Genomic DNA, 22,963 nt, shown 5'->3' with positions numbered 1-22,963 from the left:
TATGTTTCTATTAGTTTCCTTTTGAGCATTTATTCGTTTAAAACGGCACAAGGATATAACATAGAATTATTTTTGGGAAAATATGTTTAGTAATTTTACAAAAAACAATTGTGTGCAGTTAAAACCACTGTAACATTGATGGTAATTGCCATCTGATTACATCAATTTGAAGACCAAAAAAATAAAACAAACAATTTTTAAAAGGAAACTAATGTTATATCTCTTATCTGTGCCCTGTGAAAAGAACAGAGCAACAACATAAATAGAATATTACATTTTCAAAGGGAACAACAAGTGCTTGAACCCTTGTTAGCACTTCATCAATACGTTTGGGATCACCAGTAACTGATTTCAATTCAGGGCCAAAAATGTTGTGAAATTCCTCTATAACCTAAAAGGTGAATAAAACTTTTAAGTCAATAAAAGATAAAAAGAAATGGTCATCTTTGGAATTAACTAAATTAACACTGCAGAATTGAGAATTACCTGTGCAATTTCAATAATGTTTTCACATATTTTTGCCATATAGTCAGTCCTCTCAAACAAACGCTTTCGGTCAAATTCCCATCTGGCATCTCTACCAGATGCTTCAATTTTAGCTCTTACTTCAAAATATGTTTCCTTCCACATTTGCAAGGACTCTTTTGCATCTTGAGCTTTTTTCTTAATAGCCAAAGGAGGTTCTCTAAAAGTCAAACATCAACAGAAATCATCAGAAAATTTGATAAGTTTTGTAAAGCTGGTTCCCCATATCAGTTTCGGAATAAACAGGTTAATGCCATTATCAAAAAACAATTAACAGCAGTATTTCTGTAACCTCCCTTACCCTGACCTTAAGTGATCTTATACATTTTCTTCATCAGTATTTCAAGCTCTATACAATTGAGGCAAAAAATGTTCTTGCACATTAATGGGTCCTGGCTGACGTCACCAAAAGTTTTAAACTCATATACTTTACTGATGATGTCATCAAAATTCCGTCGTTGTGTCATACCTTGTTTTTCGGCCCTGAGTGGATCCTTCTACAGGCTTATTGACTAGTGTTATAACTAATATATAGTACTATGTTTTTAAATTAAAAATTCTGTTTTTTTTTGGCATTCCCTCTCCTTTAAAAAACATTAAACAGATTTGTATATTTTAAAAACATAGGTGAAACAATGTGCAGTTTAGGTGAGATGGCATACCGCAATATTTTCTTGATGTTTATAACGTGAGAAACCCTCTCTGCAACTTCCCATGCTATACGTTCCATCAAAGGAACCATTCTTTCATCTTTGTTGTAATGTCTTGATATGATCCACACCATGTGAAGTGCATTCATTAATGACGGGATTGTATCCAAGACATTTTGGAAGCTGTTACCCATTGATAGATTCTTGAAATGTCTTTCAAGTGTTGAAAGAAATCTGACATTATCTTTAGCTTCGACGTAGTACTTTGTTAGTTCTAACCTGTGCCAGAAAGTAAAATTAAGATTATAGAAAATTCTTTAATCATACAAAATAATCTTGGACTGCACAACTCTTTTCTTGCATCTTAAATTCTTTGATAAAAATATTAAAGCCCTTCTTTAAAATGGGTTTTTGATAGTCAACATACTTATGGTAATTGAAACTTGCAAGTGTTTCAGAATGAATTGCATCTAATATCTCGATTGATCTTTGCACAGCTGGTAGATTTAGTTGCTCAAAGATAGCACTGAGTGTTGCATTCCGTTCTCGCCAAAAGTCAATTTCTGCAAGTGGTCCATGACCTTGTGGCGTTCTTTTTAATACTTGTTCTACGGCAGATGCAATGGTAATCTCCCAAATGTGGATGGTTTCCTCCAGTGAGAAAACTAAATTTTGGTCACGAGCTTGTGCAGATATATTAGAAGTGAGATTCCAAGCAAACATTGGAATGTCCAATTTGATATCACCTATAAATATTAATCAAATTAGAATGTGCCAATACTAAAAAAATATTTGTATTAGTCCTTACAGCTCTTAAGCAAATTTCCAACTACTGTTTTAATTCACATATATATACCTTATCAATACAGATACAACTTATAGGATTTTAATAACCTGTATTTTAAATTATGCAATTATGGACAGTTCTTTACAGCAGCAGTTAAGTTAAATTACAAGCAAGCATAAATTAAGTTATCTATGCTTGCTTGTAATTTAATTTTATGTAGAATGTAAATTCTATGACTATGTAGAAATTAACACCCTCTAACATACTTCATACGCACAGAAGTCTCTTGTAAAAAATGCAAATTAAATTGACTAACTAAATTTTAACATGCATTCTCTTGCAACATTCATTGAGTATTATAATATTGTCACTGTTATTTTGTTTACAATGGCTGTGCAGTTACTATACGTTGTGCTAAGGATGCACAAAATATGCCCTGCAGCTCGAAAATTACCATTGATCTTTTTACAGATTAACAATTAGTATTATAATATTTAAAAATACCTTCTATTTGTTTTATAGTTCGTGACAACTGTAAAGTAAACTTTTGCAACTGTATCAAAAACTCATCGCGAACAAAAAGTTTATTTTTTGTTTCTTGTGATTTTTGTCGTTGTATTATTTCGTCGTTAGACATGTGGGTGCCATCAGGTAAGATGTAAGTCTCATTCTTATGATTGTTGTATGAAAACAACATGTTGTATATCTGTTTTGTAAATAAAAAAATGTTGTTAACCAACTTAAATGTTATTACACAATACAACTTTTTGTGTAAACTAAATGTGACTATAAAATAGGAAAACATTACACAGGAATATTTCAAGTTAGATGTCAAAATCTCTGTATAAGGGGTGAATTGACGTTGGGTGGGGCTGTTACAAATTTCAACATTATGTAATTTCTGCATATGTTTTAATGTATACTTTAAACTAAAGGAGAAAACCCTTGTAGTTTTACCACTCTTCTTGAGTAGAATTTAAATATTAAAAAAAGGAATTGTTTAGCAGTTTTCTTAAGTTTGCAAAATATTCCAGTTCTAATGATATCGTTGCTTTAGGACAAAATTTCTGTGCACAACCCACTCACAGACCAACGATACAAACTTTTAATTAAAAGAACTAATCATTGCAGGATATAAAAATGATGCATATACCTGTACTAAATTCTCTTCAAGATTCAAAATGGGGGAGTTATCAATCAGCCCATATTCCAACACTTCAGGAAGAATTTGATTAGCCTCTTCTATAGACGATGGCGAGGGAACTGGTTCCATTAAGTTGTGCATAAAAAAGTATATTTCTTTATCCAATGTTCCAGGTAATGGTCCATTTGATATAAAAAGTTCAGATTTCATTACTTTTTCAGTTATAACCTAATATAAAAAAAATTGTTTACAAAACAGATTTAGATACATCTAACTTTTCTCCAGCTGAGTTATTATCTGAACAATAATTCCCAGTGTGAAAAATTATCAGCAAGGCAACAGTTGAATATGTTTAGAGATGGCAGTTAATTTAATTTTTTATGCAGGTTTGGATGTCAATTGTTCTTTCTCTTAAACTGTAGGATTTAAAGATTTTGTCTCGTTGTTAGATACATAAAACAGTTAAAAATAAAGCTTTGTTATACAAGGAAGCCAATTTTTTACAGCCTGAACTTATAACCTATGTGTTGCATCAAAAATAATTATTCCGAGAGACAACAATGGCTGTAAAAAAGGTGAACAGTTATTGTCTTAGTCATATTTTAAGTGGAAAGTATTTAAGATTAATGCCTTTTTAATTCTACATAATTTCACTAGAAAAATATTTTTAAACCAGAAATCTTCTATACTACCCTGCTAATACTAATTTGTTCGTGTCTGAAAAAAATTGATGATGTAATGTTACTTCATGAGAACTTTGTTTACAGGTCGGCATGGGTGACGTGTTAACAAAATTAAAAATTTGAATTTTGAATTTTGATTTTACAGTAACGGAGACTCAATTCAATTTAGTTAATTCCCTAATTAACTTAATCTCAAAAGTTCTATTTCAGAAAAATTTTTTGGTTGACAAAACAGAAAAAATTGGTCACACTAAGTGAAATTCCTACTTTTGTGGGGTCCAAATTAAGCAAAGTTCTCCTGGTTTAATTTAGTACGAAAGTTCAAGGGACTGAAACATTCAACCAAGTCACTTTATGCAAGTATACCATATCCGTTGACTTGCTGCATTAATATAGAATTGCAAGAAAATCTTCTACACAAATGCTCATGAGGAGTGGTAACTATACAATAAAATTTCCTTGCTTGCTGGCTATGCAAATGCTAATAACATATAAATGCATAACATATAAAAGACATACTATCTTATTTACAGGAATGTTCATAATTTCCTGTTTGTCTTCAGACTCAATAAATGGCTCTTCTCCAAGAATACTTCCATTTTCATTGGATAAAGCTTCATTTTTTTCTTCAACATCATTTTCTTTTGTTATCATTCCTTCATCTTCATCGTTTTCAACTACGACTGGCACCTGCGGTTCTGAAAGAAGATAACATAAAAAAAAGAATAATCCTGCAAAGTATAGTACTAAATTATGACTACTGATGTTGTGATTGCTTCATTCTAAACATATACATATAAAAAATAACAAAGTCCATATAAAAACATTAAACATACCAGTTTCAACTTCTACCTCAACTTCGTGTTCTCTTTCCAGGACATAAAAGATAACAGATTTTGACTCGCCATTACAAGGAGCATTCAAAAATTCTACTAACTGGTTTTCGTTATCACCATCATTCACCGTTAAAAATTCCTCAAATATATTGCTATCAGAAATTTGAAGTCCACTGTAAAGTTTATTGCGAATCCACTCAATTCTTGTGTCATCCATTACAACCTAAAAATACATATAAATATACATAAATATATACTTTTAGAGGGCTGATATAAACCATTGTTCTTATGTTTGAAACATGTCATGTGATACATTCATGCACTCAGTTCATATGACTATAAATAGACTGTAAATAAAGATTGCTTTTTTAGCCAGCGATGTGCCCCTTGTTCATGTTCCTAGCAGTTTCCTACAGCATCAATAACAATAAAAAAAACATAAAAAACAACACAAATGACAATGAAGTGTTTTTACTATTCTATCGTCAAAACAGCCATTTTTCAGGAAGTGTTTCTGAAGTGTTTTTAATCAAATGATTAATAACACTAATTGTGATCTCTATGTCTTTGACTTGTTACTTAAGTACATCAAATTAATATCTGTATCAGCAGCTATGTAGTTAGATTACTTAGCACTTAAAAATAAGACTGTTCAGTCTGCATTTTATTAAAACTTCATTAGAAGGTTTAAAATCATAAAAAGATATAATTTTGTTCCTAAATGTTGTGTTTTATTTATAAACTAGCTGCTGTTTTGGCTCGACAAAATGTCTTTTCTTTACAGAATGTATTTTGATCAAACAATATAAACAATGTAAACGTATTAAGCTTTTGATAAATTTTCCATATAAAGTTTAGGTGTTTAGGCTAGTTAAGTTGATACAGTGTATGTACAGCAATGCTAAAAGTTTTTTCAGGATTAATGATTCACTTAGTGATGAATTTTGTGTGAATGTTGGTGTTGTTCTGTACTTTTGTTTGTCATTTGTTCTTAGACGCATTGTCAATGGAGTTTAAAAAAGGGTGTTCATTGGAGTTATTGTACGCCAATAACTTGATTCCCATGGCTGAGTGTAAGGAAGAATTGGTTGAAAATTTTGACAGGCTGAAGAAAGGACTAGAAGAGAAAGAATTAAGAGTGAAGGCAGCATTGTCTAAAGACAAGTAGTAGCACTAAAGGAGAACTAACAATTGATAACAAGTTGTGTTGAAAATGTTCAATATAGTGTGAATATGAACTGTGTAAATTGGCTTTTAACATCCGACAACAACAAAAATTTAAGAATTTAATTACCCTTTGTGTCTTTATTGTTTGTTATAGAAATTGCAACCTGTTTAATCATTACCTGAGCTTTCACTTACCTACCAGTTGTTTATCTAATTAAAAATGCAACCCTTTATTGGGGTGAGCAACTTTAATATTACATTGGCACTGAGCATACTTCGTATTGTGCTGTAAAAACTTCTCCAAATGGAAAAAAACATGTATGGGAATTTTTAGCGTGATGAGAAAAACGCGTATATACATGGTTATAAACATCTAAACTTTTGAGCACAATAGAAAGAATGTTAATATTATTTCCGAATATTTTAGTTAATATTTTGTGATTGTTAACACATTAAATAATAACATGCATGTCTTATATTCAGGCCTATCAATAAGGGGAGAGCAATTGCTCTTGCTCACGCAAAGGCTCGCCTAATTCTGAGAAATGAGAAACTAGCTGAGCCATGAATTGCTCCCCCAATTCCAAAAATAGTTTTTCTGGCTGAACAATATCAATTCGTCTCACATGGAAATCAATGTTTCCTTTTTTTATTATTTACAGTAAAAAAGAACAAAAATAGATAAAAAAAGATAAAATAAAATAGATAAAAAAGACTTTGTGTTTTTAAACTTATTCTATTTATTCAGATTGCTCGCCCAGTTTTAATTATTGTAACCTTGGGGGAGCAATTTATTGCTCTGGTGTTATTTTCTTATCGATAGGCCTGTATATTCGAACAAAAGTTTTTTCGTATATATTATTGTTAACACATGCAATTAAGGATAACAAGAGAAACACGCAAAATACATGTGATAACAATAGACATGAAGTATTTTTTATGTAAACATGACTTCATTACGCGACATTGTGAAATGTAACAATACATTCAACCGGTACTGTAAATATAGTTTTCAACATGAGTTTATCACTTGAAAAATATAGGTATTACATATATACATGTATTCGAATTTATTATGAATTTTTTCTTGTGTTATTTTTTTGTATTAAAACATCTTGAAAGATGACAGATACTTTAATTTGCTTGTTTCGAAATGATTATGTGCAAAGAAGTTTACTCAAAGTGATTTTGTGAAAGCAAAGCAAAACAAAAATAGTCTCAATTTTTTTTTATTCTTCACCTGTTTTTGCATGTCAAATTCTTGGAAATTCTTTTGTCTAAGAGAATGTTTTTCCACTAGAAATTAACTTTTCTTTTTTATCACTTGAACCTCGTCATAAATTTAAATCACTTTTAGAAGACGAAAAAGTGACTGAATCTTCATCCACCACGCTACAAATCCTGTTGAATTATGTACGCTGTGTGACGTCACAAATCAACAAAATATGTGCGAACCAAATTGTCTTTTGTTTATTAATGGCAGCGAGTGTTAATGTAATTATCAATTTTACGGGACAAAATTGTCATCATCATCATCATCATTCTCGGCTTAAAGTCCGTTTTCCATGCTAGCATGGGTTGGACGAGGTATATTAATGACCCTCTTCCAATCTGATCTAGACTGTGTTAGATCTAAACTCAACTTTCTCTGTATCAAGTCTGTCCTTATAACCTCCTGCCAAGTCTTTCTCGGTCTGCCTCTGGGCTTTGCCCCAGGAACTATCAAGTCTCTACACTTTCTTACCTCCATTCTTTCCAAGTGCCCCAGCCAATTCAATCTTCTTATCTGGATAACATCTTTAATTCTACGGAGATTTAGCCTGCTGGCGTACACATACACCTAACCATTCTCATATCATTCCTTTCTAAATGGTCAAGATCTTCTAGCTTCACTTTTGTAACACAAAGAAATTAAAAAAATAATTTTTTTTTATGCTATGTTGTGTGTTAGTGATATAGCTAGCTAGCTATGCATAGCTAAGAAAGTTTTAATTATAAAAAAAGATATATGTAGGTTTTTTGTTAGTTCTCCTTTGAAGTCAAGTGTGGCCTTGTAGTTTGAAAATGGCCTTGCTGTGGAGAATGCAGGAAAAGGGTTGGTAGCAACTTAATTTCTTGTCAGACTTGTAAAAGAATTGGGTACATAGAAATGCAGTGGTACTGAAGGATGGTTAGAATCTGACATTAAGTTTCTTTAATGCAAGCGTTGCAAAGGTGAAATTATAAACAATGAATTATTTTCAACCCATGCTAGCATGGAAAACAAACTTTAAGAGCTGAGAGTGATGACACGAACATGATGATTTAACACTAAAAGTGAAGCTGACTAGCTAGCAGGTGCCTGTGGTATTTTAGCTAGCTATAGTATTTAGCAACATAATATATATCGGGACGTTTAAGAAACTGAAGCTGGTAATTGCAGCTTAGAAAAAAGGAGTTTTTAACCTTAAAAAATCTGTCGAAATATCTTACCAAATCAAAAGATCAGCAAGAAGCCATGTTGTTTCTAGAGACTCAAATCGCGGTCCTCGGTTCCCGGTTTTTTTTATCTACGCAGCCAATGTGGACTTCAAAAAAGACCCCCCAGCTAGCTACGCTTAGCTTACGCATCATATTTTTAACTTTTAAAACAGGACATTTTTAATTTACTTAGTCTCCGTTATTTCATTATCAGCAATGTCAATGTCAAATTTAATTTTACATTTCAGCAATTTTCTCGATTTTCCTAGATTAAGCTTATCCTTAAAGGGTCTAGATGTCGAACTTTTTTTGCCAATATACATCCAATCTTCCAAAGTCGGTAAATACCACGTGTACATTTATATAGACCAGTACTCTTCAGGGCAGCTATACACTGCGGTCAGCTAATAAATTGGGGACCACAGCTGGTAGACCGCTCGACTCACGGCCTAATTCAACCATCTTGTATCTTTTCAGACTTCGGGACGGCGATACAAACATGTTCGTCTTGCCGTCCCAAAATAAAAAAAGAGACAACGGGCTCTTTAAACGAGGTTGGTCCTAAATTTCAGATTTTTTTTTATTGCTCAAATAGAAGCTTTTAAGACTGTAAAACCGCCTTTGTGGTCTCCCTGGAAACAATTATCAGGGTAAATACCTCAAAATTCGTGTGGCTAACCATTTGAAATACAGTGGAATCTCTCTATCTCGACTACTCTCTAACTGGAACTTCTCTTTATTTCAAACTAAAGTCTCGGTCCCTTTCCGCCCAAGGTATTTTCCTTTTTTTTATCTCGAACTTTCTCTATCCCGAACAAATTTTTCGGTCCCTTGCAAGTTCGAGATAGAGAGATTAAATCACTACTAGTAAAGACTGACTGAATTCGATTTTCTAAAATTGGTTATTTCACAATTTAAACATTTGTACTTTTGGTGGGTTTTTATGAGAGTTTTAATTAAAGTCTTTTGCGCGAAATTTTGACCGTGACAGTCCTTTCGTGGTATCATTCTGACCGGTTGAATGCTAGTATTGCCACCTTGTTGACCACTTTCGGGAAAATTAAAGCGCCACGGTAGGCTTAATAAGTTGACGTTTGCTTCAGATATCTTTACTGCATGAAAGCTTTAAAGATTTCATGACAGACGCAACTAGGGTACTTAGTATCTAGAAATGCCATAAGGGAATTAATTTTCGCAAATTTTGCGAATAGCAACTTTGCTAATAATTTTCGCTTGAACTAATTTTGCAAATTCGCCAAAATAATTTCTCTTTAAAAATACAATTTGACGAATATGCCATCCTGGCAATAATCTTAGCCAAAAAAAAAAATAACACTTTCCAAGAGCGGATTAATCGCAGTCAAAATGTCGTAAAAAATACCTATTCATGACGCAAACAGTGTACAATCAGTCGCTCCCTGACGCGATTACATTTTGATCCTTACATTTCGATACAGCATAAAAAAGCCAAATATAAGGTTTCTGGTATAAAAGAGGTTCAGACTTCAAATAAAAAACTAACAACTACTAGATATACTTTTTTTATTTTCAACTAAGTAAAAAATATTTTGTGAAGTACTCCATGTAACATGCTCACGGTATATAATGCTACTTAGATAGTAAACAACAACAAAAATATGCTGACTAAGCATTTGTCTTTTTCCGACTAACATATTTTCATTATCTAGAAATCTCCCTGGCAAAAAAACTAACACTTAAAAGAAAACACTACACGTACAAATAAAAACTGTATTAAAATAAATAATTATTTTAAATCACACAGACACACATACACACCCCTTACCAGAAAAGCTACATCCAATAATTATTTCAAAAAGAAAAGAAAAATTTTGAGCATTCGTTATGACGATCATTTTTTTAATAAAACCTACAAAGTTAGCCAGGTCCAAACTAGAAGATATCCAAAGATACAAGAGGTCGCAACTGCTGTGTATTGCAATATACCCAAAGACACTGAAATTTCAACAAAAAGAGACTAACACTTTATTATACCTAGGTACTTCTACATGTGAATTTCTTTGAAAAAAAGAAGTAAAATGAAATCATTTAACAGAATGAAAAGGTGAAATTACATAAGTATTTAGTTTTTTTTTCTAACAAAGTCATTCTGGTCTTTCTTTTATCACGTTCTCTTTTGTATGTTTCGCTTTTCGTTTGATAATAGTGGTATGGGTAAATGTGTAAATAAAGGAGGAAGCCACTAAAGCATCAACGCATGGCTCATACAACGTAAGCATAAACGACACTCTTTTATCAGCGACAATCCCACACTTTGGCTGTCAAATCGACACTCCCTGTGATCACAACGGGAGATGAATTATGAAAATCTGAGAGAGAAAAAGTGAAAGTTAAACAAACACATGAAAAGAAATCTCTACCCTTACGACACTAACAGATTCCTGACATTTCCCTATTTTTTCGCGAAAGTCTTTGTCAATTTCGCAAAAAATATTGAATAACGCGCTATTCCCGAAATTCGCAAAATTAATTATTGCGAAATTTATCATAAATATAATATGTAGGTGGATTTAACTATCATGTTTCTTTAGGGTTTCATGCATAAAAGTCGTTGAAAAATTGAGAGGCAAAATGTCGTTAAATTCAATATTCCTTAAATTCACGAACTTTAATTCTTGCTAATTATTAGGAATGTAGTTTTTTTGTTGTCAATTTACTGGCGCGATGATTCTTCATCATTGTAATTATCAGGACTTGCTAAATTCGCGAAAATTAGTTCTCTTAAAAATTTAATTTTTTTGCTAAAAAATTTATACTAATTAGAACCTTGGATTACCATAAAAATGTAAATTGACATATCAAAGAAATAGCTGCCATTTTGACGCTTTAAAAATTCCTCACTATGTTTGACTTTCTTGTAAGACTGGACACAATATAATCGAGTCTCATAGCTCGTCTCAAAAACTTTTAAAAGACAAACATACCGAAAGTAGTGCAGAAATGTTCATGTGCCATTAATGTTTTTGTACACCTCTGGTTCTTCAAGTCCCAAGTGCGTAATGTTTTATCGTCTGAACAGCTCATCAGGAATTTGCCACCAGGATGGAACTGAACGTGCCGGACCCAATTGTCATGGCCGATCTAAACAACGAAGCATGGAAGTTAAATATAGCAATACAATGTTAGTAGAATAATCATAGAAACTTGTGATCTGTACAGTTTTACTTACCAAGGTGAAAAGACACACGCCGGTACCAACGTCCCATATTTTAATACTTTTATCTCTAGATCCTGATGCCAGGAAAGGACCAGGAAGAGCATTCTTTTTCTAAAGATGTTTAAATGGTTTTCATTTTATCACCTGCTATGAGTTTTGAACTCCTAATCTTATGCTTTTATTCGAATCATAGCCAACTGCCCCAATCTTTTATAACCCCAATCCATTATACTCAACTGCTCTCAATCTTTTATAACCCCCAATTCCATGATAGTCAACTGCTCTCAATCTTTTATACCCCCCCCCCCCCCCGCCCACCCCTTTATAGTCAACTTTTATCACTTTTATCACATTTTTCATAACATACATCTTGGTACTTAAGCCGTAGAAGAGAAAAAAAAAGAACAACAATATATACTCACGTCACTACCAGTTGCTTCGTTTATATATTGAACACATTTTTCGTTTGACCATGCCACAGCTTCTATAACGTGGTCGTGGTCAGACAGCTCAACTTTACACTCTTTTGTTGCTACCACCCAAACTCTTATCGTCTGCAAGAAATAAGACGTTACAATAAAAACACATTGCATAACTCTTTAAAAGGGATACAACAAAAATAAGATAAAAATTTTAGTCCATACTAGTAAGGTTAACATTGATACAGCTAGAAAAAGCAAAGCTGAATTTCTAATGAAAATTTTGATAGCGGATCGTACCAAATCAGTCCATCTGATTGGGCCAACTTAATCCTTTGTTGATACTAATTTGGGATACCAGAAAATAGGTGTATGACACCCGAAAAGTTGTAAGTTGTTGATTTGTTTAAAAAAATCTATGCTTGGATCGAATAGATCTTAAAATAATGACTCAATTTAAGCCTTTGAATACGTTGTTTTTCTCACTGCCAATTTAACTTAAAACCCACAAAAACTGATCATACCAATTTGTAACAATGAGCATCTAATGAAATGTTTAAAACAGTACCAATAGTTCCAACGAAGGAAAAGCTTTCATACCTGATCATTTGAACCAGTAGCTAATAACAAACCTAAACAAAACGTAAACATAAAATTTTAAAGCGTGTTTTGAAATCTGAAAATTCGATTGGAAGATATTTGATATTTGTAACTTTATTTAGGAGGGACATTAAAATATTTTCATCGAAATGATCAAAAATCTATTTTATTTTCAATAAAGGTGCAGTAAATAAAACATTTCTCTTGTCAAAAACTTAATAATATTGAAGTGCTTGCAGGTCTTAAATCCAGAACTACCTATAGTTAAGTGATAAAACTTGAAATACTTGTAAGTAAAAACAAATCCTAGGTAATAAATTAATTTGATGACGCCATTGGAATCAGGAATTACGTCACAAATGCCTAAAATAGGTCATTTTTCAAATTTTTTAATAAATTTCTCAAGCATTACTGATGATAATTCTTAGTATGAAATAAAAAAGTTGATTTCGTACCATGAAGAACACAATATAATGGTGTCTTTGGGATTACAAATGACATTATTTTGTTGGATCGATAACTCCTTTAAATCTACAGTGTATTTTACCCCTAGGACTTATATATCTCCTAAGCAACATCTTAGTAACCACCTTGTGAGGAAGATACATTTAATAAATAATTTTATAATCAATAAGTCTAACAACACCCATACATGTCAACATTTTTTAAAATATACAAAAAATTACCCCCGTCAGAAAAAAGCAGTGGCATAAAATTACTTCAATTTTTTTTTCATTAAAAGCTAAATAAAAGTTACAAAATTTCAGCACAATTGCATACCAAATAAAAGTTATGAGAAGTAAAAGAGGCCGCACACACTTTATGCCCCCCCTGGTTCTAATAGGGTTAAACTTGTTCAAATAAATTATGCAACCTTTTTTTCTGCAATAGAATAAAGAAGCTACAATAACGTACCATCAGGGCTAACTTCAACACTTCGTACCCAGTCTCGATGACCAGTAAATGTTTTAATACAATATCTAAATGATAAGCACGTTTAAAGAATCAGACATATAAAATGACTAAAAAGTAAATAACTTAATTAAGTGCAGTTTACACAGGGAGATAGTCATCCTCCAACAGTAACTGTGTTTTATGTAGGGCACATATAGCATTGTAACATGCTGATATGACACAGAAATCTAGTGAAAGCCATTTGATAACTACAAAAGCTACAGTGTCCCAAAATATGGCCTGAGCACTATGCCGTAATCATCGATACCAAAAAGACCAGTAAACCAGAAGCACTTACCCTGTGGCTACCTCCCACATTTTGACAGTTTTATCACGAGAGGCTGACACTAAGTAATCGCCGGATGGCATAAAAGATACTGAAGATATATTATGGTCATGACCTAAACATAAAAAGGGCAATAAGAATAATCAACTAATTGCTATTTCTTGTCTTCGTGAATACTGCAAGGGGGTTTGATGTCTCAGATAATTCGATTTTGTACATTATTTGTTTGTCACAACTTAAAAAGTACACCAGAAACAATTATTTGAGGGAAGTACCAATATAATACTGGTTAACAGGAAAAGGTTTTTTTCCATTTACAGTGTTGATGTGGGAAAAACTTTTGCTGGAATGGTATTTTCCAGATTTGATAAAAACCTGTGAAGTCAGCAAAACTTAAAACACTTAAAACTAAAGAATGCCTTTTATTAGACCATCTGTGCTTGTATTCCACAAATTGAAATTAAAATATTTCAAAAATTGAAAAACGTAGGCTTAACTGACACGCAACTTTTGCATACAAAAATATTTTTTGATCATGTCACATAAAATTTGTTAATTGAGAACATACCATGTAAAGTTTTCACACATTCATATGTCTGAAAATCCCATATTTTAATTGTCATATCAGCCGAACATGATGCTAAAAAAATTAAAAGTCATTGTCAACAATATATACTTTTAAACTCTTACAATTCATTGTGATCTCCACAAACGACACATGCATATCTAAAAAACTGACATATCCCAAGCATAAATTTTTAACATCAAGCCAAAACAAAATTTTTCACTAGTATAAACGAGTATGAATTAAATAAAAAGCTAATAACCAAAAAAATTCTGTTTTTTATAGTTCATCTAAATAAATGGGTATATACGAATTGCACATCACCTAAATGTCGTCCAGGGTGATCAAATGCTAAATCTTGTACTGCATCTGTATGACCTTTTAACGTTCTTTCGTAATCACCAGTTTCATAGTCCCAAACCTAAACAGTACAAAAAGTAGTAAAAAAGAAGACAAGAATAAAAAAATGTTGATGTGAATACTGATTAAGACCCCTAACGAAAATCCTGTCCCACCCATCCTAATATCAAAAAGGGCTTAATAAAAAGGAATGAAGATATGATCTTTGTTTAAAGAAAAACCTAATTGCTTCTAGTGCCTTCTGGAATTAAAAGACAGTGGAATATAGTGAATTAAATATAAATATTTATCAAGAACAAATACCTTTATTGTGGCATCTTCTGATGAGGTTAACATTATACTAACAGAAAAAAAATCACATATTGCATTGGGAAATATAATTTTAAACTTTTTTAATAACTGGCCCTCAAGTATTCTCAACAAGAGAAAACTCTCAAACCAATGGTAAAAACTTCTTTTGACATTGTTTTTTTACGACAATAGCTTTAAATATTTCAACTGCAGTGTTCAAGTACAAACCTAAAATGAACTATGCCCTTTCCTTACCAATAGAAATACCATGTACACATAGAAATTAAAATAACTAACCTATATACAGGGTGAAATAAAACTCTAGTTACAGGACTACGATGACCACTAAGTGTGTATTTTTCAGGTGCTCGAGGTATCCAATCTTCTGCAGTACGATGCTTTTTAGAAGGTCCTAAAAAAAGATTGACAGACTTGCAAAAACTGTAAATTCAAAATCAAGACATTAGCAGTACTATTTGTTTGTTAAGGGTTGAAACAACATCATTTTAGGTTATTTTGCTCAATACAACTTTGCTTTGTTTTTAAAATCAAAACAAAAAAATATAATAAAGCTTATCTATACTTATTAAAGCCACAAATAAATTTGCTGATACCTCCTGTTTCCAGCTCTTTTTCTGCCTCACTTAAGCGGGTCTCTAACTCCATCACCTGAAAGTAAAATAGCAATATGTAAATTTTAAAGAATGAACAAAGATATATAAAAAACATTTTTAGAAACTGACAAAAGTGTTTTAGTTTGTACCATCTTTTATGGTGTAATAAACATGAATACAACGTCTATTGTTAGTAGCTTAAGTGTTGTTTACCCTCACACACATAGAAATTACATATTTTTTACAAATTCTTTGCTCTCATTTTCTTCTTAAATTTGTAAAATGAAATAATAACATTATGGGCAGAAAAGAATAGCACATCTAATTATTGCTACGTAACAGAACTAATACACCAGGACAAAACATTCATAGCACGGAAAACATATCCAGCTTCAAATTCATACATAAACTTGCAAATGATTATACCTTTCTCTGCAGTCTTATGACTGAAGTCCATTTTTTTTCTAATAAATTTGTGTATTTTTTCTCAATGTCACTGTCCTAAACACAAAATTATTAAGAATTACACAATAAACACAGAACAGAGGTAGATCTGGACACGTTCGAAAATATTGGACACTCATATGGGTGATGAAATGAGAGTGTTGTTTCATAACATTGCTACAACATTGCATGACAGAAACCAACCACAGTCACTATAACTGCATACCGCAAACAAACCTTGTAGTTGTGAAAATGTGCTAATGATGCACAAGGATAATCAGGATGGTGTGCATATAAGAGAGATGTAAAAACAGAAGAAGTTGTAAATATATAGCATACAATGGCAAATATGAAAAGAGGATGTGGCAAAAAATCAAGTTGGTTACTTTTTGACCACTTTTGTTTTTATGAAAGTTTCTTGTCAAAATTGAGGTAATTATGCAACAACTATAAATATTAATGAAAGATATTAATAATACGAATATTAACACAATCCTTGAACGAATATTAACACAATCCTTGAACGAATATCAACACAATCCTTGAACTATAATGTTATCATCAACATCTTTATTTTAATTTCTATTCATCTTGTTTCCCTATTCCTATTCTCTTTAATAAATTTTCAATCTTTTTGTGGTTGTGTTATCAGGAAATTATTCCAAAATTTAATAGTTATATCATCAGTCCCAGAAAGACATTTACCATTTTTACATTTTTAATTTGTTACTTTTTGTTTGTTGTATTTGTTTTTGGATCTTTTTCTTCTAATGCTGTGAAAATATCTTGTGAGACAGATTTATCATAGAATAAAGATTGTAAAAACCAGGTCTTCTTAAGAATCATAGATTACACCCAAACAAATGATTGGGCAATTTATTTTCAAATTTAATAACAAGAAGGCAAAAAAGTTTGTAGAAATGCACCTTTTTTAAAAATAACAACAGTAAATTAAACTTGGTATGCCTACCCTTGGTATGCCTACCTGTGGACCATCTATAAAGACATAGAAAAGCAGAAGAGGCAAAGTATACAGACTTGTGCTCAGCACAACAATACTGAGACTAAAAAAACAGGCTGTCAAACCCGACGCGAATCTGATTCTCGTGTCGACTCTCGCGAGTTATTTTTACCTTTATTGAAGTTGAATACTTTACAGAACAGCTATTGATCATTAAGCATCAAGCTCTTGCGCGCAGATCAGCCGGAACTTAATTATTGGGACGAGTCTCGTTATCAACTTCAACTTCTTTTCTTTTTCTTTTTTGTATGTGATTTTTATTTTTAAAAGTTTATTAAATGAACGAGGTCTCGTCTCAATGATATGTTTACTACGTCTCTCCCAGGACCCCGTATTTAAAGGGTATCTCCGTAAGGTATAGTTCACCCACATGGATTTGGTACTTTTCCTCAAATCTCAAAGCACAAAATATCAAATAGCCGCATTTCTTGAGGGCGAGTTTCGGCCAGCCAGTCGGCTGTGATGATGATCTTCCACTCACATAAAAGAAAATACCTTAAGTGGATAAATTTTCGCGTGGATTAATTTTCGCGGTTTTCGCGAGTTTTGGCCATTTTCGTGAAATTTAGTCCACGCGAAAATTTTGAAGGCCCTTGATTCGCGAAAATTAATCCACGCGAAATTATTTGAAATTTTACAATCGCGAAAATAAAAGTTCGCGAAATCAAAGAAAAAAATCAAATTTTTGTACTTGATAATATTTTTACGTTTATCTTTCTCAGCAGAACATCGAAAATTGCCGAAATAGAGGTGGATTTGAAGTTGTCGATCGTAAAGCCCCTACATGCTAAATGGATTGTAGAGGTCTACAATCAAATGACCTCGGAAGAAGGAAAAAAGGTCTGTTTGAAAGGGTGGCAGGTGTCAGGTATTAAAGATGCAGTCGACCAAGGGTTATCTGAATTACCATCCCTGGATCCATTCGCAGATATAGATCCCATGCTCGAGACTGGAATTGACGAAAGTGAAGCTCAAATCCAGTCAAATTCTCTCTTGGAAGGCTCAAAGTACATAAGTGAATCTGGAAGAGATGGAGAGGAGGAAAGCCATTGTGAGTATGTTGATGGAGATGAAGTTGATGATGACAAAGGAGACGATCCTTTCGATGACGAGTCGGAGTCAGATGATGATGATGAAAATGAGGAAGTTTTTTTTCATTTACTGTATTTAGGTAGACTTTCTAGAAAACATGTTACAATCAAAAAATATTACGAGTTCAACTCTTCATTTCAATTATAAACTCTAGTAACCTCCTAAAAGTACTTTCTTTGAAGTTTTTTGAAAGCTTTTGAGTGACTTTGTCTGCCTTTGTTTGATTAAAAAACACACATCTTTTTTCTAGTTACAATTTATATAGTCGCGAAATTAAATAAAGAAGGCCTAATTCGCGAAATTTAATCCACGCGAAATCTTTAAATTCTCGTCTCGCGAAAATTTATCCACTTAAGGTAGTGTTTCAAATCATAATAATACTAGAGAAAGAAAACTATAAAAATTGGATTCCCGTATTTAATTTATGAAAATCTAAATTAGATTCGCGAGAGGTAAGAATCACAAGAATGCAACTAGATTCGGTGGATTTACGAAGTGGTAGTTGCGAGAATCCAAATGGATTTGCGATAGTTAGGGTCGGATATGACAGCCTGAAGAAAAGAAGTAGTTTTTACATCCTCCCCTGATGTTTCAAAAAACAGATAAATATATGACTGTGAAAATGGTTCTTAAATTTTCTTGTCTAATTTAATATTCGCAATCGCAGTGGGTGATATAGTGCATCCATAAACAGTCTGATATTTATGAATGTGTCCGTTTAAGAAACAAATTGCTGTTAAGGCACATACTATGTTGGCTTCCTCTTGAAATCTCTCCAGAGTTTGTGAATAGCCACATTGTTGTAAATAATCAGCTATAGCTTTATTTCTAAACAAGAAATCAGTGTAACATTTCATAAACATAAGACAATGTGTGTTATTTAAAAACAGTAATGCAAAAACACAAGTAAGGCCTGGGGACTAAATTGTGGGACACTGCTTAATATTGTGCTGCTAAGTAGGCAAAAAAATGAACATAGAAAATCATTTAGATCAATTCCAAATTAAAGTAGTTTGAAAATTATTAAAACAGGAGCATATGAAGCTTAACAATGCTATGCTTCATTCAAAACTAACAACCAGGTTCACAAATGCTGAACAATACTGTTTTCTGTGTAAAACTTTCAAATTAAAATAGTACAAAGCTAAAATAATGCTGTTTATTTTGTAAACTATTAAACATAACTACATATGTTGCTTACTCGTGAAAAGTGGCTAAGAGTCAAAAACTTTAATTATTGGACGATATTATACGCCAACACCTTCGTTTTAGCAAAAGTATAAAAAGAGTTTAAAAACAAATGTACACTTACAATTCTTCTTTCTGCTTTGTGGACAAAACCATGATTTAATCAATCAACTACTGCAATATTAGGATCTTTCACAATCATGTTCTATTTAAACATGGCCTGCTGGCCACATTAATTCTAAAAAATAAAATAATATCATATTAAAATAAAATAAATAAAATTTTGATATTGTAATTTTTGTTTCGCTGTCATAGCTGACCTTAGAGGCAGCAGAATTGAAAATGTATCTCTTAGAGGCACAGTAGCTTTAGTGGCAATGTAGCTTAGTGTTTATTTAAACTGCTGCAGTGTTCTAATAAGTGATTTGAGTTACTAACACACATTGGCAAATTTTTGATTGTACACGCAGAGAACTTTATAAGGAGTCATTTCTTAAAAAAGTAACAAAACCTAACCCTAGTTATTTTGAAACAGTAATCAGTCAGGGTAAACAGAAACTTAGGCTATGTATCCAATTAGGATACTCTCTCCTAATTAATATTGCACACAAAAAAATATGCACATTAGCATCCATGTTGTATTTTGTTTAAATTATTTTTTAAATTCTACTATTATAACTGGTCACGTAAGATATCTATTAACACATCACGTAAAATTACCACTAACAACTAATGTGGCAGCATGAACTTGGTGCACAATTGGAAAAGTAAAAAAAGACTTATTCCAGAAATATGAACAGTCTCTTTAACACCTTCATTGTGGGACCTTAGCTTGGTGGTTAAAACTCTCATGCAACTCTGACACTTTATGCGTAAGACCAGGGTTCGATTACCCTTGCCAAAAATTCTATAGGCGAGTAGAGAGCCCATATAGAATTTTTAGTTAACCCAGGCCTATGATAACATGAGGGAAATTGGGGAGATGGCACACTTTTGGTTGCAGGAGTTGTCTAGTAGAGAGTAACCCCTGTTTTTTGAGGTCAAGCTATTAATTTATGCTGTACTGGGTATGTAATGCAAACACACCCTATTAATTTGAACTCGCATTCAAAGACACCAGAAAGCATTTTTTCTGCTGTCGTTGTTAAAAAATATATATATATTGAACCTACGAAAAAGCAATGTTAAATAGTTATAACAAAATTGATAGTGAGAAAAATTTCTAGCAGACTAATTTTTGCTATTGAATCTTTTAACAACCGTCAAGTTCAAATGATTTTTTCTAATACGTTTTGACAGGCAGAAACATGAATTTAGATACATATTAGATATATATTAATAAATAAACAGGATGTAACTGTTTTTAAGAAAGAAATAGAAACTGGCTGCAAACTAAAACAATAAGCAATTGCTGTTTCAAGGATAAATTAAATGATCTGTCTTACATGAGGTAGGTAATCTAAGAAGCAAAACTTACTCTAAAATAAAAAACTATCCCACCCTTTTTACAACAACCCTGCTAATTAGCGTAACCCCACCCTTCTTAAATATTTAATCCCACTTTTTTATAAAATGTAGGAAAGTCAACACCCCGTCCCCCCATCCCAAACCCCTTGTAAAGAAAGGGAGTGAGGGGGTTCCAATACATCTGTCTATCTCTTGGTTAATAATAACCGTCATAGCTCTATCACTGACATCCCCTTAACTTGTGGAGGAAGCAATAAAAGGAAGCATAAAAAGGTGTGTCATGTAATGCACCATGAAATCAACTTAAATTTTTTAATTGGAAAGTGTAGGTTGTGGGATGTGCAGTCTACGTAGATGTACTGCTAAACCTTTCCTATTGCCAAAACTTACTTTTAAAAAAAAAAAGCATTTCTGATGAAAGTTATGATATTCTGTGCTGATCAATGTTTGATTGAGTTTTTAAATATAGAGTGAAAAAGTTGCTGGAATTCTTCAAATGGCCTCAAACAGTCTCAAGTAAGTAACGAGGTAATTGAAAAAAAATCTTAAAAAAAAAAATTCTTGTGGAAATAGGGCAATTTCTTTATATATGCAATCAAATTGATATAGGGTGACTTTCCCAAAGTCAGTTCCAATTAAAGTACTGAAATAAATCATAAAATAATTAAGAAACCTAAACTACTAGCCCCCTGGTTGCTTTTATTTGAAAAAGGATCTTTCATTAACAACGCAAGTCTTATTCAATTCGGGAAAAAATACTTAATTAAAAGATTCGACACCTCAGTAAGCTCATTCACTTGCTTGATGAGGGAATAGGAAATAGATTGTTCACATGCTACCTTACCAATGGAAACAAAATGTGACGGTGTCAATTAAAATAACGTAGCTATCTATTGCACTGAAACAATGTGGTGATTTTTAGTGCATCTGTGAAAAATAAGTTTATGAATTCCTGAGTACAAGAAAAGTACTCACTCGATTCAGAAAAGTCTCACTTGACTAGGGGGTTGGTGACTCATTCCAAATGATCTCCCCACAGGGAAGACCTGCCCCATTGGAGAAAAATCCTACAGTCTGGTCCAATCAGGACTTACAAGTAAAGAACTACTAACTTGTTTTAAATAAATTAAAAACACATTATATACACTTATAGTTATCACAGACACACACTTTTCATACTAAATAATTGGTATGCTAGCTAGCCCCAATTAGCTTGACCTAGCTATAAACCAAACTATATTTTTTTGAAATAGATGAATTGAGCTACAAAAACGTTAATACTTCAGAGTTATAAGCACATGAGAGTGAAATAAAAAACGGGTGATGGTAATTAATAAATGACCGCCAGCTTTGATTCATAAACTCCCAACCTTTGTAATAAGTTTCGGTAGGTTTCAACAGAACAGCCGAAGCTAGACTCCAGTCTTTCTTGCGCGCCCACAATTTTTTTAGCTCACTCCACAACAAGCAATGATGCTGGGAGAGCACATCACACTACAAAATGATAATTTGGGGCTTACTTTTCACGCGTGCCAAGAAAAATTTAGCGCAATTGCCAGAAATATGGGACTTTTCTAGGAGATGCTGAGTTTTACGACACCTCATAGCTCGACTTCCCTAGAGAATAAAATAACACTAATAACGATTTTAATTATTTTATTATTTATTGAAAACTTCGAGCCATTCTAATTTACGTTGAATTTTCCGAAACTGGCAAAATTAACTTACTGTGATAATCGACTATACTCTGTAGGATGAACGCCTGATTGTAGCAGAAATTTTCTCTAATAATAACTGTTTGACTGTAGCAGATTGACCGTCTCCCCGCATTCTCTCTCTCCCGTGCACCACGCCTTTTGCGAGCTTCGTGGAACTTGCGCAAACTCATACATTCCGAAAGAACGAGCCTTCTTAGGGGCGTAAATCGTACCCGTTGGTCTGCATGGTGTTTGGATAGTTAAAATTGGACTAGAGCGAAACCCAAATTAGGTCTTTGCAAAATTTAATCTGGAGATGGGACTTAGGAAAACTTTTTACTTTAAAATAATCTGAGACCCCCAAAACAGCTTCTTTTTAAATTTGAAATATACTTACTTTAATCAGTAAAAAGTCAATAAATTCTCTGCAAGCAAGTAATACTTTTACCGACTATTTTTTATCGATAACGCATGGCCTAACCTTATGTCGGCAAGGACAATATTATATATGGAATGA

General features: G+C 32.6%; 2 protein-coding genes across 2 annotated transcripts in view; both read right to left on the bottom strand.

Moving 5' to 3' along the window:
• The window catches only part of LOC130623642 (dynein axonemal heavy chain 10-like), an 82,684-nt gene that overhangs the window by 37,327 nt on the left and 22,394 nt on the right, over positions 1-22,963 (bottom strand). Inside the window, exons 2-7 of the mRNA XM_057439146.1 lie at positions 3,116-3,147; positions 2,467-2,668; positions 1,603-1,921; positions 1,188-1,454; positions 487-685; positions 275-391 (exon numbers count right to left, since the gene is read on the bottom strand). Coding sequence (XP_057295129.1) covers positions 275-391; positions 487-685; positions 1,188-1,454; positions 1,603-1,921; positions 2,467-2,668; positions 3,116-3,147 — 1,136 coding nt within the window. The remainder of the gene's footprint in view (positions 1-274; positions 392-486; positions 686-1,187; positions 1,455-1,602; positions 1,922-2,466; positions 2,669-3,115; positions 3,148-22,963) is intronic.
• LOC130623650 (lissencephaly-1 homolog) lies at positions 9,778-22,144 on the bottom strand. Its single transcript, XM_057439156.1, has 16 exons — positions 22,120-22,144; positions 19,407-19,520; positions 18,844-18,922; positions 15,964-16,038; positions 15,538-15,592; positions 15,221-15,335; positions 14,936-14,972; positions 14,597-14,693; positions 14,276-14,347; positions 13,720-13,822; positions 13,383-13,447; positions 12,468-12,499; positions 11,871-12,002; positions 11,461-11,559; positions 11,216-11,372; positions 9,778-10,600 (listed from the first exon to the last, which is right to left on the bottom strand). The coding sequence occupies exons 2-16, from the start codon at positions 19,436-19,438 to the stop codon at positions 10,527-10,529; spliced, it is 1,224 nt and encodes a 407-aa protein (XP_057295139.1). The 5' UTR covers positions 19,439-19,520; positions 22,120-22,144; the 3' UTR covers positions 9,778-10,526.

Source organism: Hydractinia symbiolongicarpus, chromosome 13, assembly GCF_029227915.1.
Source record: "Hydractinia symbiolongicarpus strain clone_291-10 chromosome 13, HSymV2.1, whole genome shotgun sequence".
NCBI lineage: Eukaryota > Metazoa > Cnidaria > Hydrozoa > Anthoathecata > Hydractiniidae > Hydractinia > Hydractinia symbiolongicarpus.
The sequence above is the reverse complement of the archived record's forward strand: the minus strand, read 5'-3'. Positions and strand labels throughout refer to the sequence as shown.

Bases quoted from the DNA above. Each gene is read 5' to 3' on its own strand.
- LOC130623650 (XM_057439156.1), bottom strand. From the start codon at position 19,438: ATGGTTTTGTCCACAAAGCAGAAAGAAGAATT. The intron at 13,448-13,719 runs GTAAGTGCTTCT...CTTATCATTTAG, and splicing joins ATGTGGGAGGTAGCCACAGG to ATATTGTATTAAAACATTTA. The intron at 10,601-11,215 runs GTATGTTTGTCT...TTTCTCTCTCAG, and splicing joins ACATTTCTGCACTACTTTCG to ATTTTCATAATTCATCTCCC.